This window comes from Dama dama, chromosome 13, assembly GCF_033118175.1.
Source record: "Dama dama isolate Ldn47 chromosome 13, ASM3311817v1, whole genome shotgun sequence".
NCBI classification, from domain to species: Eukaryota; Metazoa; Chordata; class Mammalia; order Artiodactyla; family Cervidae; genus Dama; species Dama dama.
Window position 1 is genome coordinate 15,372,281 of NC_083693.1, and position 15,183 is coordinate 15,387,463.

The 15,183-nt window shown below is 39.6% G+C and overlaps 1 protein-coding gene across 1 annotated transcript in view; it reads left to right on the top strand.

Annotated features, from left to right (window-relative positions):
- Positions 1–2,301, top strand: part of CERS3 (ceramide synthase 3) — a 120,387-nt gene extending 118,086 nt beyond the window's left edge. The window contains exon 10 of the mRNA XM_061159718.1: positions 2,131–2,301. Within this exon, the coding sequence (XP_061015701.1) occupies positions 2,131–2,301 (171 nt within the window). The remainder of the gene's footprint in view (positions 1–2,130) is intronic.
- The last annotated feature ends 12,882 nt before the right edge of the window (positions 2,302–15,183 follow it).

The following is a 15,183-nucleotide window of genomic DNA, read 5'->3' on the forward strand; positions in this document are numbered from 1 at the left end:
GAATTAGGACATAATATTTTTGAGGACATTTTCAGCTTACTACATGAGAAGGAAATGGCAGCCCACTCCAGTATTCCTGCGTGGAAAATCCCATGATTGGAGGAGCCTGGCAGGCTACAGTCCATGGGGTCACAGAGTCGGACATGACTGAGCGACTTAACTTACTTACTAACTTACATTTACATTAGAGTTTAGAAATCAAGATTGTGTGTGTGAGAGAGAGAGAACACAGAGACATAAAGAAACAGAGACACACAGAGAGACAGAGATTGTGTATGTTGACCTTTTATGCTGTAGCCTTAGTGCTAAACTCATATATTAATTCTAGGAGTTTTTGGGTTGATTCTTTATATTTCTATATAAATAATAATGTCATCTGGGGATTTTCTTGGCAGTCTAGCAGTTAAGACTCCATACTTTCAATGTGGGGGGTCCAAGTTCGATCCCTGGTTGGGGAACTAAGATCCCACATGCCATGTGGCATGAGCAAAAAAAGTAAAAAGTTAAAAATAAATGTGTCATCTGCAGATAAAGATATTTTTCTTTCTTCCCAATTTGTATGACATTTGTTTCTTTCTCTTGCCTTATTTCATTGACTAGAATTTCCAATGCAATGTGAATAGGAATGGTGAAAGTGGACATCCAGACTTGTTCCTAGTCTTAGAGGGAAAGCATCCAGTCATTCGCCATCAAGTAGTCCTTCTTTGCAGAGAAGTTTTCAAAGTTGTTTTTTTTTTTAAATCATGATTGGATATTGAATTTTTTCATATGATTTTTGTCCATCAATTAATGTAATCATTTTTACTTCTTTATATTATTAATATGATGGGTTCATTCAGTTCAGTTCAGTTCAGTCGCTCAGTCGTGTCCCACTCTTTGCAACCCCATGAATCGCAGCACGCCAGGCCTCCCTGTCCATCACCAACTCCCAGAGTTTACTCAAACTCATGCCTGTCGAGTCGGTGATGCCATCCAGCCATCTCATCCTCTGTCGTACCCTTCTCCTCCTGCCCCCAATCCCTCCCAGCATCAGGGTCTTTTCCAATGAGTCAACTCTTCACATGAGGTGGCCAAAGTATTGGAGTTTCAGCTTCAGCATCAGTCCTTCCAATGAACACCCAGGACTGATCTCGTTTAGGATGGACTGGTTGGATCTTCTTGCAGTCCAAGGGGTTACATTCACTGATTTCCAAATATTGAACCAGCTTTGCATTACTGGGACAAACCTCATGGTGAACTATTTTTTATACATCACTAGTTTCGGTTTGGAACATTTTGTTGAGGATTTTAAAGTCTATGTTCATTAAAGATATTGGTCTGTAGTTGTATTTTCTTACACTGTCTTTGTCTGGTTTTGGTATCAGGGTAATCTGGCCTCATAAAGTAAATTGGGATGTGTTCCCTCTTCTTTTTTTCTGGAAGAGATTTGGTGTTTTTCTCCTTTATATGTTTCATGAAATTTGCCAGTGAAGCCATCTGTTCTGATGATATTCTTTTTCAGAAGATTTTAAACTACATATTTTTTTTTCATAGTTTTAAGACTACTCAGGTAACCTCTGTTTTCAATTTCATTGATTTCTCATCTCTGTTATTTCCTCCCTTCTGCTCACTTTGAGCTTATTTTTCATTTCTTTTTTCCCCTAGTTTCTTAAGTTGGAAGCTTATATCAATAGAGCCTTTTCTTCTTTTCTAATATAAGCATTTATAAGGTATACATTTCCTTTTGAGCACTATTTTAACTACATGAACAAGTTTAATGTGTTGTATTTTTATTTTAATTAAAAGTATTTTCTAGTATTTCTTGAGACTTACTCTTTTGATCCCTTGATTTATTTATAAGGTGTTGTTTAATTTCCAAGTGTTTTGAAATTTCCCTATTATTTTTTGATACGATTTCTAGCTTAATTCCATTAGGACATGAAGATACTTTTCATAATTTCGATTAAGTTTGTGAAGGTTTGTTTTATGATTCCTGATATGTTCTTTCTTGGTGAATGTTTGGTTGTGTGGATGAATATGTGTTTTCTCTGAAGAGAGTCATACCTCTGAACTGGGCCCATTTGTTTGCTTATTCACTGAAGAGTCTTTATGGAAAGTTGTCACTCACAGCCCATTGTTTTCTTTGTCCAGAGCATCCGGGATGTGAGGAGTGATAGTGAGGGTGAGTATGAAGAGGAAGAAGATGAGGAAGAGGAGGAAGAGGAGAAGGAAGAAGCCACGGGAGGCAAAGAGACAGACCATTTGAAGAACAGCCTTGGGGCCGACAGGCATCTCATCCCCAATGGTCAGCATGGCTGTTAGCTTGAGACCTGCATAGTTCCCAGTGCCCAGCGCCCCACAAGGGCTACCGGAAGCGGGATGTGCGCCCTCCTCTACTGCTGTGGCCTTGACCCAGAGGGACTGCAGATTTTGCCCTTCCTTCCTTCTTTATCACCACCTTCCCCCTCCTAAGATGTATTTAACAAAATGTTGTTTTTGTGTTAAAATGTTGAATATAAGCATCCCAGTGGACTTGACTGGAGTTAGGACTCAGGCTTCAAAGATTTCTCCAGAGAACACTTCTAGTTCTAATTGTGCCCATTCATGCATTTGAGACACTTGGAGCCAACTTGGTTGTGGGCCTTCCCCTTCCCACCTTGCCTGTGTTCATGATGATTTGAGAAGTGCTAAGTCAGCCCACTTTTTCCAGGTATGTTTGGCCACAGAGATAACTCACTTCCCAAAAGTGAGCTAGAGATAGCAAAGGAGCAGTGGTGGCAGGACCAAACTAAGGGGCCAGGCTTCAGGGCTCACAGGCCCCCTTCTGCTGTGGACAATATTTAAGCCTTCCATTCTTTGTGCTGCATCTCTCCAATGGGAAGAACCAGGCGTGCCCTGTCCCCTCACAGGGATGGAGTAAGGATCAAATGAGATAATAATGGGCATGAGAGCACATACTGTAGCTGTGGTGTTCCTATTACCAGACCCTCTCTCCACCGTGACCCCAGCCCTGACCTCTCTCCACTCTGACCCCAGCTCTGACCCCTCTCCACTCTGACCCCAGCCCTGACCCTCCTTTCACCGTGACCCCAGTCCTGACCTCTCTCCACTCTGACCCCAGCCCTGACCCTCTCTCCATTCTGACCCCAGCCCTGACCCTCTCTCCTCTGTGACCCAGCCCTGACCCTCTCTCCACTCTGACCCCAGCCCTGACCCTCCTTTCACCGTGACCCCAGTCCTGACCTCTCTCCACTCTGACCCCAGCCCTGACCCTCTCTCCACTCTGATCCCAGCTCTGACCTCTCTCCACTCTGACCCCAGCTCTGACCTCTCTCCACTCTGACCCCAGCCCTGACCCTCCTTTCGCCGTGACCCCAGTCCTGACCTCTCTCCACTCTGACCCCAGCCCTGACCCTCTCTCCTCTGTGACCCCAGCCCTGACCCTCTCTCCTCTGTGACCCAGCCCTGACCCTCTGTCTACTCTGACCCCAGCCCTGACCCTCTCTCCTCTGTGACCCAGCCCTGACCCTCTCTCCACTCTGACCCCAGCCCTGACCTCTCTCCACTGTGACCCCAGCCCTGACCCTCCTTTCACTGTGACCCCAGCCTTGACCCTCCTTTCACTGTGACCCCAGCCCTGACCCTCTCTCCACTCTGACCCCAGCCCTGACCCTCTCTCCACTCTGACCCCAGCCCTGACCCTCTCTCCACTCTGACCCCAGCCCTGGCCTTCCTTTCACTGTGATCCCAGCGCTGTTTGGGAGAGCAGCCTGGTGAAACTTGACACTGAATGGGCCTGAACAAAAGGCATAGTCTTGAAGAATTCCTTTTAAATGTGTCTGGAGACACCTGGAAATGCAAGTACCCAGAAAGCTGTTTCCACTTTATTTGGTGACTGTTTGTTAGCTCTCCAAAGGTAATTCTCATGTCCCCCAGGTTCTTGTCCCTCAGGCTCCATGGCCAAGAGAAGGGAGTTTGGGCCCCACTCCTTGTATGTTGCTGGTTTCTCCTTGTTTCCTCTCTGAGAGGGATGCATTCCTGCTGTGTCCTGAGCCACCCCCTCAGCCAGCAGAGCTACCCAGCAGGCCATGGGGTCCACAAGGGCACTGGACCAGGTCAGGCTGCTCCCCGAGTCACCATCACTCAAGAAGCCCAGCATCTGGGGTGCAGCTTGCACCTGAGCTCCTGAGCAAAGGAGGTCTTGGAAACAGAAGGAGATGCTGCACTATAAATCTCTGCAGTCCAAGCCAACCAGAGTGCAAAGCAGTAACACAGAACAAGAGAAAGTCTGGAGAACGTCCCCGAGAAGGTCTGAGTCAGCATCAGCTCCTGGGCTGCCTACTTCTTTGGAAGGACAGGTAGGGGCTGGTAGGTCAGTAGCCACCTCTCAGCCCCCACCGGGGTGCTTCTCCTGAGGCTCGCATTCAGGCCCCCCAGGCTTTCTCAGGTGGCTGACTGAGGAGATGCAGAACCTTGCAGGGGAGGAGCTGAGCAGAATATGCAGCTTTTCCCCACCCAGTCTCTCATATTTTTTGGTCACATTTGCATCTTCATCCTGTTTTGCTGAGGGTCCATATTACAAAGCCAAGTAAGTGGAAGCTGAGACCACAGGGACTAGTGAAACCCACACAGGCTCCACCAATGGGAGCCGTAGCCCCTGCAGCACAAAGGACACCATATATGGTAAAGGTGTTGGCAGTTTTGTTTTGTTTTATTTTGTTTTTTCAGTAAAAATATATATTTTTAAACCTTCAGGATTCTTTCCCAACAAAATTTCTTTTTGAGGAATTGTTAGAACAACAGAAAAAATGTGTCGGGTTTCTCTGTATAATATCTGCTTTTATGAGTACAATAACATTATATGTATAATATATATTATAAACCTCAAATGCCTCCAGTTACAGCTGTTCAAGCATAGCTGTTGAATTATTATTATCTTTTTCTATTTTTGGTGAAAGGTCACACTAAGATATTATTTTTATTTTCCAGTTAACAGAAACATTTTCCTTGATTTATTTTGGTCTCTGTACCAAATATCTTCTTGCTTGAAGTAAAAAAGTGTTTAGTTGTTGCATTATCCTCCAGTTTTTTTTTTTTCTCTTATTTGAACATCTCTTATTTGAACATTTGAACATTAAAATTGATAAGCAAACTCCAACTGCCTATGGTAAGCTGGAAGCACCAAACTACCTCCAAAGAGGTAGAGATTCATGTTCTGTAATATCTTTCAGGGCTTTTGTGGTTAATTTAAGGGTGACCTCTCTTATTACAGAAAACAAAAGCTCATACTATACACAAAATGGCTTTATAAAAATGTAGCCCACCATGCCACCAGTATTATTGTAATGGTAGTGATTTACAATAAAACAAAGAGCCCTGCATGTGTGGTGGTTGAGTAGATTCATCTTGACTTCCTAGAGATTATTTCTGGTCTTATTGAGTGGTGGAAACGAAGACTTGCCAGTCTTCTGGAAAAACCCTGCAGGGAATCAGGAGGAACAGTGAGGAGACCAGAGCCGAGTTAGGACCTGAGGGCCACTGGCCTTGGGATACAGACACCAGACAAGGAGACACACAGGCCAGGCCTGACAAGGGTGAGTGCACAGTGTAGACAGACAGCAACTTGTGGACTGGAGACTAGCTTGAGCCCTCTGACGTGCGGTCCTGAGGAAATGTTGAAGAATGTGGCCCTAAAGGTGTTTTCTCAGCCCCCTTTTCTGCATCTGCCCTTCAAAGGAAGAGGAAATAGGGTCTGTTGATGGTTCAACTGGCTGTCCTTCAGAATTACCTGTTGAGCTTAAAAACACACCTTGCCTACTCCACATTTTATTTCATACTTCTGGGATGAGAATAAAACTGCATTTGAACCAAGCCCAGGTACTTCTGAAGAGCAATCAGGATTCTGTGTGACCCCCACCTAGTTTTAGTCCTATGTGGACTTCGCATGCATGCTGTCATGTCTTACTAGAAGTTTCATATACTAATAAATGAGAATAGGCATTGATATAGAATATTTACTCCAAAATAAATCCAACTAAAATATTCAAGGGAAAAAGGAAACCTGAGAATAGTCAAGACAAATAGAAAACACTGTAAGAGTGATACACTGGTTAGTACAATGGCAGTGTTGTTTAGTCACTAAATTGTATCCAACTCTTTTGCAACTCCATGGACTTCCAGACTCCACTGTCCATGGGATTTCCTAGGCAAGAACACTGTAGTGGGTTGCCATTTCCTACTCCAGGGGATCTTTCTGACCCAGGGATCAAACCCACATCTCCTGCATTGGCAAGTGGATTCTTTACCACAGAGTGACCAGGGAAGCCCAAATCACCAAATCCAAATTTATGAGTAATTACTTCCATATGATTATCTCAATAGATGCAGAGAAAGCCTTTGACAAAATTCAACATCCATTTATGACAAAAACCCTCCAGAAAGCAGGCATAGAAGGAATGTACCTCAACATAATAAAAGCCATATGTGATAAACCCACAGCAAACATTATCCTCAATGGAGAAAAATTGAAAGCATTTCCCCTAAAATCAGGAACAAGAAAGGGTGCCCACTCACCACTACTATTCAACATTGTTTTGGAAGTTTTAGCCACAGCAATCAGAGAAGAAAAAGAAATAAAAGGGATCCAGATTGGAAAAGAGGAAGTAAAACTCTCAGTGTTTGCAGATGACATGATCCTCTACATAGAAAACCCTAAAGACACTACCAGAAAATTACTAGAGCTAATCAATGAATATAGTAAAGTTGCAGGATATAAAATTAACACACAGAAATCCCTTGCATTCCTATACAATGAGAATACAGAGAAATTAAGGAAAGAAGTCCATTCACCATTGCAATGAAAAGAATAAAATACTTAGGAATAAATCTACCTAAAGAAACAAAAGACCTATATATAGAAAACTACAAAACACTGATGAAAGAAATCAAAGATGACACAAATAACATGGAGAAATATACCATGGTCATGGATTGGAAGAATCAATATAGTGAAAATGAGTATACTACACAAAGCAATCTATAGATTCAAAGCAATCCCTATCAAGCTACCAAGGGTATTTTTCACAGAACTAGAACAAATAATTTCACAATTTGTATGGAAATACAGAAAACCTCAAATAGCCAAAGCAATCTTGAAAAAGAAGAATGAAGCTGGAGGAATCAACCTGCCTGACTTCAGACTATACTACAAAGCCACAGTCATCAAGACAGTATGGTACTGGCACAAAGACAGAAATATAGATCAATGGAACAAAATAGAAAGCCCAGAGATAAATCCACACACCTAAGGGCACCTTATCTTTGACGAAGGAGGCAAGAATATACAATGGAGAAAAGACAAATCTCTTTAACAAGTGGTGCTGGGAAAACTGGTCAACCACTTGTAAAAGAATGAAACTAGAACACTCTCTAACACCATACACAAAAATAAACTCAAAATGGATTAAAGATCTAAATGTAAGACCAGAAACTATAAAACTCCTAGAGGAAAACATAGGCAAAACACTCTCTGACATAAATCATAGCAGGATCCTCTATGACCCACCCCCCAGAGTAATTAAAATAAAAGCAAAAATAAACAAATGGGACGTAATTACACTTAAAAGCTTTTGCACAATGAAGGAAACTATAAGCAAGGTGAAAAGACAACCTTAAGAATGGGAGAAAATAATAGCAAATGAAGCAACTGACAAAGAATTAATCTCAAAAATATACAAGCAACTCCTGCAGCTCAATTCCAGAAAAATAGATGACCCAATCAAAAATGGGCCAAAGAACTAAACAGACATTTCTCCAAAGAAGACATACAGATGGCTTACAAACACATGAAAAGATGCTCAACACCACTGATTATCAGAGAAATGCAAATCAAAACCACAATGAGGTACCATCTCACACCAGTCAGAATGGCTGCTATCAAAGTCTACAAACAATAAATGCTGCAGAGGGTGCAGAGAAAAGGGAACCCTCTTACACTGTTGGTAGGAATGCAAACTAATACAGCCACTATGGAGAAGAGTGTGGAGATTCCTTTAAAAACTGGAAATATAACTGCCATACAACCCAGCAATCCCACTGCTGAGCATACACACTGAGGAAACCAGAATTGAAAGAGACACATGTACCCCAATGTTCATCTCAACACCCTTTACAATAGCCAGGACATGGAAGCAACCTAGATGTCCATCGGCAGATGAATGGATAAGAAAGCTGTGGTATATATACACAATGGAATATTACACAGCTATTAAAAAGAATACATTTGAATCAGTTCTAATGAGGTGGATGAAACTGGAGCCTATTATATAGAGTGAAGTAAGTCAGAAAGAAAAACACCAATACAGTATATTAATGGATATATATGGAATTTAGAAAGATAGTAATGATGACCCTATATGCTAGGTTGCAAAAGAGTCACAGATGTAAAGAACAGACTTTTTGACTCTGTGGGAGAAGGCGAGGGTGGGATGATTTGAGAGAATAGCATTAAAACATATATCTTATATGTGAAATAGATTGCCAGTCCAGGTTCAATGCATGAGACAGGATGCTCAGGGCTGGTGCACTTGGATGACCCTGAGGTATGGGATGGGGAGGGAGGTGGGAGGGGGGTTCAGGATGGGTAGCACATGTACACCCATGGCTGATTCATGTCAATGTATGGCAAAAACCACTACAATACTGTAAAGTAATTAGCCTCCAATTAAAATAATTAATTAAAAAAATAAATACATCCCATGTAAAAACAGAGTACCAGATTAGATTTTTTTAAATCCCAACTATATGCTGTTTATAATAGATATGCTATTAATATAAGCAAAAAGAAATGTTGAAAGTAAAAGGAGGGAGAAAGGTATACCATGCAAATTCTATCTCCCCAAACCTGACTTAGCTATTCTAATATCAGACAAAGGCAAAAAGAACTGACATGTATTAAGAAGAATGTTTCATGACAGTGAAAGGGATCAGTTCGCCAGGAAAATATTTAAAAATTAAATCTGTAGATGCTGAATAATATACCTTTAAAATATATATAGTTTACAGAATTAAAAGGCATAACAAAGTCATAATCATGTTTGGGTGGTTTTAACACACCTTTCAGTATGTGATAAAACCAGCTGACCAAAAAACAATAAGAATATAGAAGATGGGAACAATTAAATGAACAAAATTGACCCAGTTGATATATGCAGAGAGAACACTGTACCCAACAAATGCAGACAGTTATTCTCTTCAAGTGCACTTGAACATTTACCCAGGTTGACCACATGACAGCCCTTAAAACAAATCCCAAAACATTTTAAAGATTTTAAATCTATAGAGTATAATCACTGATCACAGTGAAATTACTGGAAAAAAGTCACATATTTTTAAGTTAAGCAATGTACTTCTAAATGTAGCAAAGAAGAAATCACAATGGAAATAAAACATTTTAAAATACATAATAATAAAAAAAACAACAAAATGTGAGATTCAACTAGTGATAAATTTAGAGGAAATTTTATAATATTAAAAAAGCTTTTATAAATAAAGAAGACTGATGAAAATCAATAATTGAATGTCTCAAAAACAGTAAGAAGAGAAATTAGTAGAATAGGAAACACATGATAGAGAATATCATAAAAGCAAAAGTTGTTTCTTTAAAAGAAAAAAAATTATAAAATTCTAGCAAGACTGATTAAGAAAGACACAAATAATATTAGGAAATAAGAAGGATCTGCCATTATAGATTAAGCAAATATTGAACAAATAATAAGAGAATATCATGAACAACTTTATGTCAATGAACTTCCCTGTTGGCTCAGGTGGTAAAGAATCTGCCTGCAATGTAGGAGACCCAGGTTTGATCTCTGGGTTTGGGAAGATCCCCTGAAGAAGGAAATGACAATCCACTCCAGTATTCTTGCCTGGAGAATTCCATGGACAGAGGAGGCTGGTGGGCTACAGTCCATGGGGTCACAAAGAGTCAGACACGACTTAGCAACTGATATCATGAAGAACTTTATGTCAAAAGTTTAACTTGTCAAATTAAAAAACTTTAATTTGTCAAAATGAGCACAGGAAGAAATAGATATCCAAATAGTCTTCTATACAAAACAAATAACAAATTTTAAAAATATACTCCCCCAAATCTTTAGTCCCAGATGGCTTTTCCAGTGAATTCTTCCAATATTTAAGGAAGAGTCAGCACAAGTATTACAGAAACTTTTCCAGAGAAAAAAGGAAGGAACGCTTCCACATTTGTTTTGCAAGGCCAGCATAAACTTGATACTAAAGTCTGACAAGATATTAGGAGAAAAAGACCCAACAAACATAAGCTAAGTCATTCAGAATCTTAGGTGCAAATTTTCTAAACAAAAGTAACTGATAGTACATGACAAACAAGTTTGGTTTATTTCAGGAATATGTGGCTAATTTACTATTTGAAAATCAATGTTGTTAACCATTTTAAAAGAATAAAGGAAAAAGCCAAATTTTCAAAACCCTTATATAAAATTCACCCCCACTCATTAAAAAAAAACTCACAGAAAAGTAGGAAAGAATTTCCTTTATCTGATAAGCAACATCTTCAAAAAGTATAAAGCCAGTATCATATAATCCTGTTAATAGTGAGACATTGAGATTTACCCCCCTGAGATTATTATCACTGAGACAAAAATGTCCACTATCTTCAAGGAGTCACATCATCCTGAATATATTCAACATTACATTTTTCATTTCAGTCAATGTAATATTTAATAAATAAAAATTATAAGACTCAAAAATAAAAAATAAAAATTGTTATTGCAAACATAAATGCAAAAAATCCCCACACATTGTGTTGTGTGTAAATTTAAACAAAAATGCCAAAGATTAAGGCTGGCTAAAACAATATCTGTAAAGGAGCATCTTAATGAAGCAGGTTAAATGATAATAAAGAGCTTCTATTTCTCAAGACAGCATTAAGAGAGTGAAAAGGCAAGCCATAGAGTGTTAAAACTGACAAAGGGCTCATATCCAATATATGTGAAGAAGTCCTACTCACACACCCAAAATACTGACAACTCAATGAAAAAATGAGCAAGGCACTCAACAAACACTTCACAAAATGCCGTATCTAAATGACCAATAAACATATGAAAAGGTGCTCAATCTCATTATTAGAAAGACTCATGGTACCGGATGGCAATCACATGGAAAAATGGAAACTCACACACTGTTGGAGAAGTGTAAACAGTTATAACCACTTTGAAAAACTGTTTGTCATCCTTTCCTAAAATTGAACATATATAACTGAGCAATTTCATTCCTAGGTACATATCAGAAGGACACACACAAGAGCACCAAAAGAATGCAGGTTAATGTTCACATGAGCCATGTTAATAGTAACTCAGAGGGGCACTTCCCAAATGTCCATCAAGAGTAAGGTGGATATTGTGGTCTATTTATACTAAGGGATGCTGTGTCACAAGGAAAATGAACCAACTGGTACTTGCAACAGTATAGCTTCCTCTTACAATCTTCATGTTTAGCAAAAAAACTCCAGTGGAAAATAAATAGGTGTTTTATGTTTCCATTTTTATAACGTTCAAAAACAGATAAAACCAATCTATGATGGTAAAACTCAGAGCAGAGGTTACCTCTGGGGAGAAGAGTGGGGCGGTGCCTGGATGAGGCCTGAAGGGACTTCGGGTGCTGGTGATGTTCTGCTTTTTGACGCAGGTGGTGCTTCCATGCGTGCGTTCAGTTTGATCCATCAGCAAACTGTACACTTAGGATTTGTATGATATTCTGTATATACATTAAAATTTCTTGAAAGTTGTTAAAAATGGAAAAGCAGAAACTAGCTACTTTTAAGTCCTTACCTTTCTAAGACAGCTGATGTTTATAGAGACGAAACTCTCTTCTTTTTTAATATAAATTTTAATACCAAAAATACCTATCTTAAGATACACATAAATGTCCATAGTCTTACTACCATGTAATCCCCATTGGCATCTAAAATAATTGCTTCCCAGGTGGTACTAGTGGTAAAGAACCTGCCTGCCAATGCAGGAGACTTAAGAGACATGGGTTCAATCCCTGGGTCAGGAAGATCCCCTGGAGGAGGGCATGGCAACCCACTACAGTATTCTTGCCTGGTGAATCCCATGTACAGAGGAGCTTAGCAGGCTACAATCCATAGGGTCGCAGAGAGTTGGACATGACTGAAGCAACTTAGCCTGCATGCATGCAATGAGTAATACATGTACATAATTGGAGCATTCAAACAATGCAGTAATAATGTAAACATGTATTAATACTAAATGAAAAGTGAAAAGCTCTCTGCAAAAAGGAAGCACTCTTAACATTCATTGATGCCATGCAGAAACATGAATATTTAGCCTGAATATTTTTTGCTATGCCAGCTCCCCAAACATCCCCAATGCAGCCTGTTTTTGAGACAAACCAAGCTGATTGTCCATGGCAGTAAGACAGAGCACCTAGAGAGGAGTGGCACTGAGCAGTGAGGGAAGGGCAAGGTCGGATTATTTTTGAGAATTTGAAGTTTGTTTTACTCGTCCTTCTATGCCTAGACTTAATTAGGATCAGCTAAGGAACACATGTAACAGTTTAGGACTGTCAAAGGCAGCAGGGTTTTAGGGTGAGGGGTTCAAAGAGTCATACTATTTTATGCAGTTTTTTAAACTATCTGGGGATGTTTTCTATTGAGTTGGGTCTTGAGAGACTGTGAACACCCAGAGGGTGCACCTTTAACTAATTTGCACTAAGGCTCCATATAGGCACTTGGCAGCACTGTAAAATACACTCTTGAAACACCAAAGTCTGCACTCTTAAGTCCACACACTGATCTGTTCCTTGCTTTTTGCTCACCGGTGCATTGTAGGGATCTTTCCTCATCAGCACATGTAGATTTCCTTCGTTTCTGTAACAGTTGCCAGTAATCCTTAGAAATTTATCAAGTGTTTAACCAGTCTTATATTGCTGGTCACTTGAATGGTTTCTAGTTTTTAGCTTTTATAATACTTCTGTAAATATCCTTGGGAGGTCATATCTAACTCAGGTTTAAAAATCCCCACTCTATTATTTACTATGTAACCTGGAGCACGTCTCTTGATCTCTTCACTTTCAGTTTACCTCTCTGTAAAATGTGCAGAGAGACTTCATTCTGTCATTTTGAGGATTAAGTGAAATGATCCATATAAAGCATTTTTCAGCCTACCTTCACATAGTAAAGCACTCAGTAAATGTCAACTCTTCTAATTGTTCATAATTCCCATGGGGTAAGTTTCTACTAGTGAGATTCCTAGGTCAAGGCACACACAGTTTTCATGTTAATAGATACAAATTGCCTTCCAAAAAGGTGAACAAATTTAAGTTCTACTGACAGTGTTTGAGAGTAGCAATTTCTCTGAAATGGGAATTATCACTTTTGACCTTTTCTCGTCTAAGAGTTTTAATATCTTACTGTTGTTTTGACTTACATCTCTTTAATGTGAATGAGATGGAACATTTTTGTTTCTTTTACTTGCTTACCCATTTTTCTATTGGGTCATTTTCCTTAGGTTTTTATGAGGCCATTGTAAAGAAATTGACTTCTGTCTTTTCATTTTCTTTAATTTTCTGTGTTTGGGGTCTCCTTTCTGCAGGCTGGAAAGTTGTAGTTTCTCTTAATTGTGGAGCCTGCCTCTTCTGGCTGAGGCTGGACCTTGTGAAGGTCTCCTGGTTGGGGGACTTGTGCCTGTGTTCTGGTGGATGGAGTTTGATCTTGTCTCTCTGAAGGGCAGTGCTGTGCCCGGTAGTGTGTTTCGGGATGCCTATGGGTTCGGTATGGCTTTGGGCAGCCTGTCTGCTAACGTTCAGGGTTGTGCTCCTGTTTTGCTAAGGATTGGTATGGGGCATCCAGCCCTGGACCTCGCTAGCGTTTGGGTGGGGCTTGGTCTTAGTGTTGAGATGGAGGCCTTTGGGAGGGCTCCTATGTCCTATGGGGTCAGGAATTCTCTAGTGGTCCAAAGTCCTGGAGCTGAGACTCCCACCCCTGGAATTCAGGCCCAACCCCTGCCTATAGCATCAAGGCCACACAGCATAGAAGACAGAACCCCTAGACTAATGGTGAAATAACTTTTAACAGCCCAAGACCACTCGAAGAGATTCACACACTTACAGAGAAGGAAAGGGGGGATAGGAAGAAAAAGGAAAAAAAAGATAAAAAGAAGAGTCAAAAGAGAAGAGAGCAATCAAGCCAATAATTAAACCCCCAAATGAAAATAGATGCTAAAAACTATTAATAGACTTGCAAAGATAATAAAGCTGAAAACAAAAGATAGGACATTGATTTCTATCATTGCTCACATAAAATTCTCTGTTTGCCTTTGGTCTTATGATTTTATATGTGGTGATTTTGGGGAGTTCAATCATGATTCTTAATTTTTCCAGTAGTAATGTACATCATTCTTTTTCTATAGTCTCTGGAGTCTGCTTCCTGCTTAGAAAGTCTTCCCTAAACAAAAGTCACAAATAAATACATAAAAAATACATAAAAATATACATAAATACATAAAAAATCAATCAGCTTTTTCAATCAAATCTTTTACAGCTTCCATGGATTCACTGATTCTCTGTCCCAGCTAGCATTTATTTTGTTGTAAGAAGTAAGATGGAAAGGGATTTTTTTTTAATGGCTTGCTGGTTTTCCTCCAAGGCATTTGCTGAATTTTTTTCTTTTTTCTTATGTATGAAATGCCACTCTTAAATTCCCGTGTGTATTTTGCGTCTCCTGCCTCTGTGTACTTTCCATTCTGTTTCTGAAGTACTTATCCTATACTCTCTTGTTTTAGTTTGAGTCAGTGACTAAATTGGTTTTCATATGGTTGAGTCAGTGACCCATCTCTTCTCTTTTACTTCCAAAATTCATCGGCCCGTTTTATTTCCAACATTTGTTTTATTACAAGCTAGAAACCGTTGTTACGTTCCTCCCCCTCAAATCCTGATGGTATGCTATTTTGAGATTGTTTTAAATTTATAATTAATTTATGGGAGTTATTGTTTTGAGTCATCCTATCCAAGAGTAATGTGTGTATTCCTATTCAGTTAAGTCCTCTTTTGTGTCTTTCAGTAGAATTGGGAGATTTTGTTCACATCGACCCTGAACATTTCCCTTAAGGTTTATACCAAGGTAATGTATCTTTTTTTATTATTATTAAA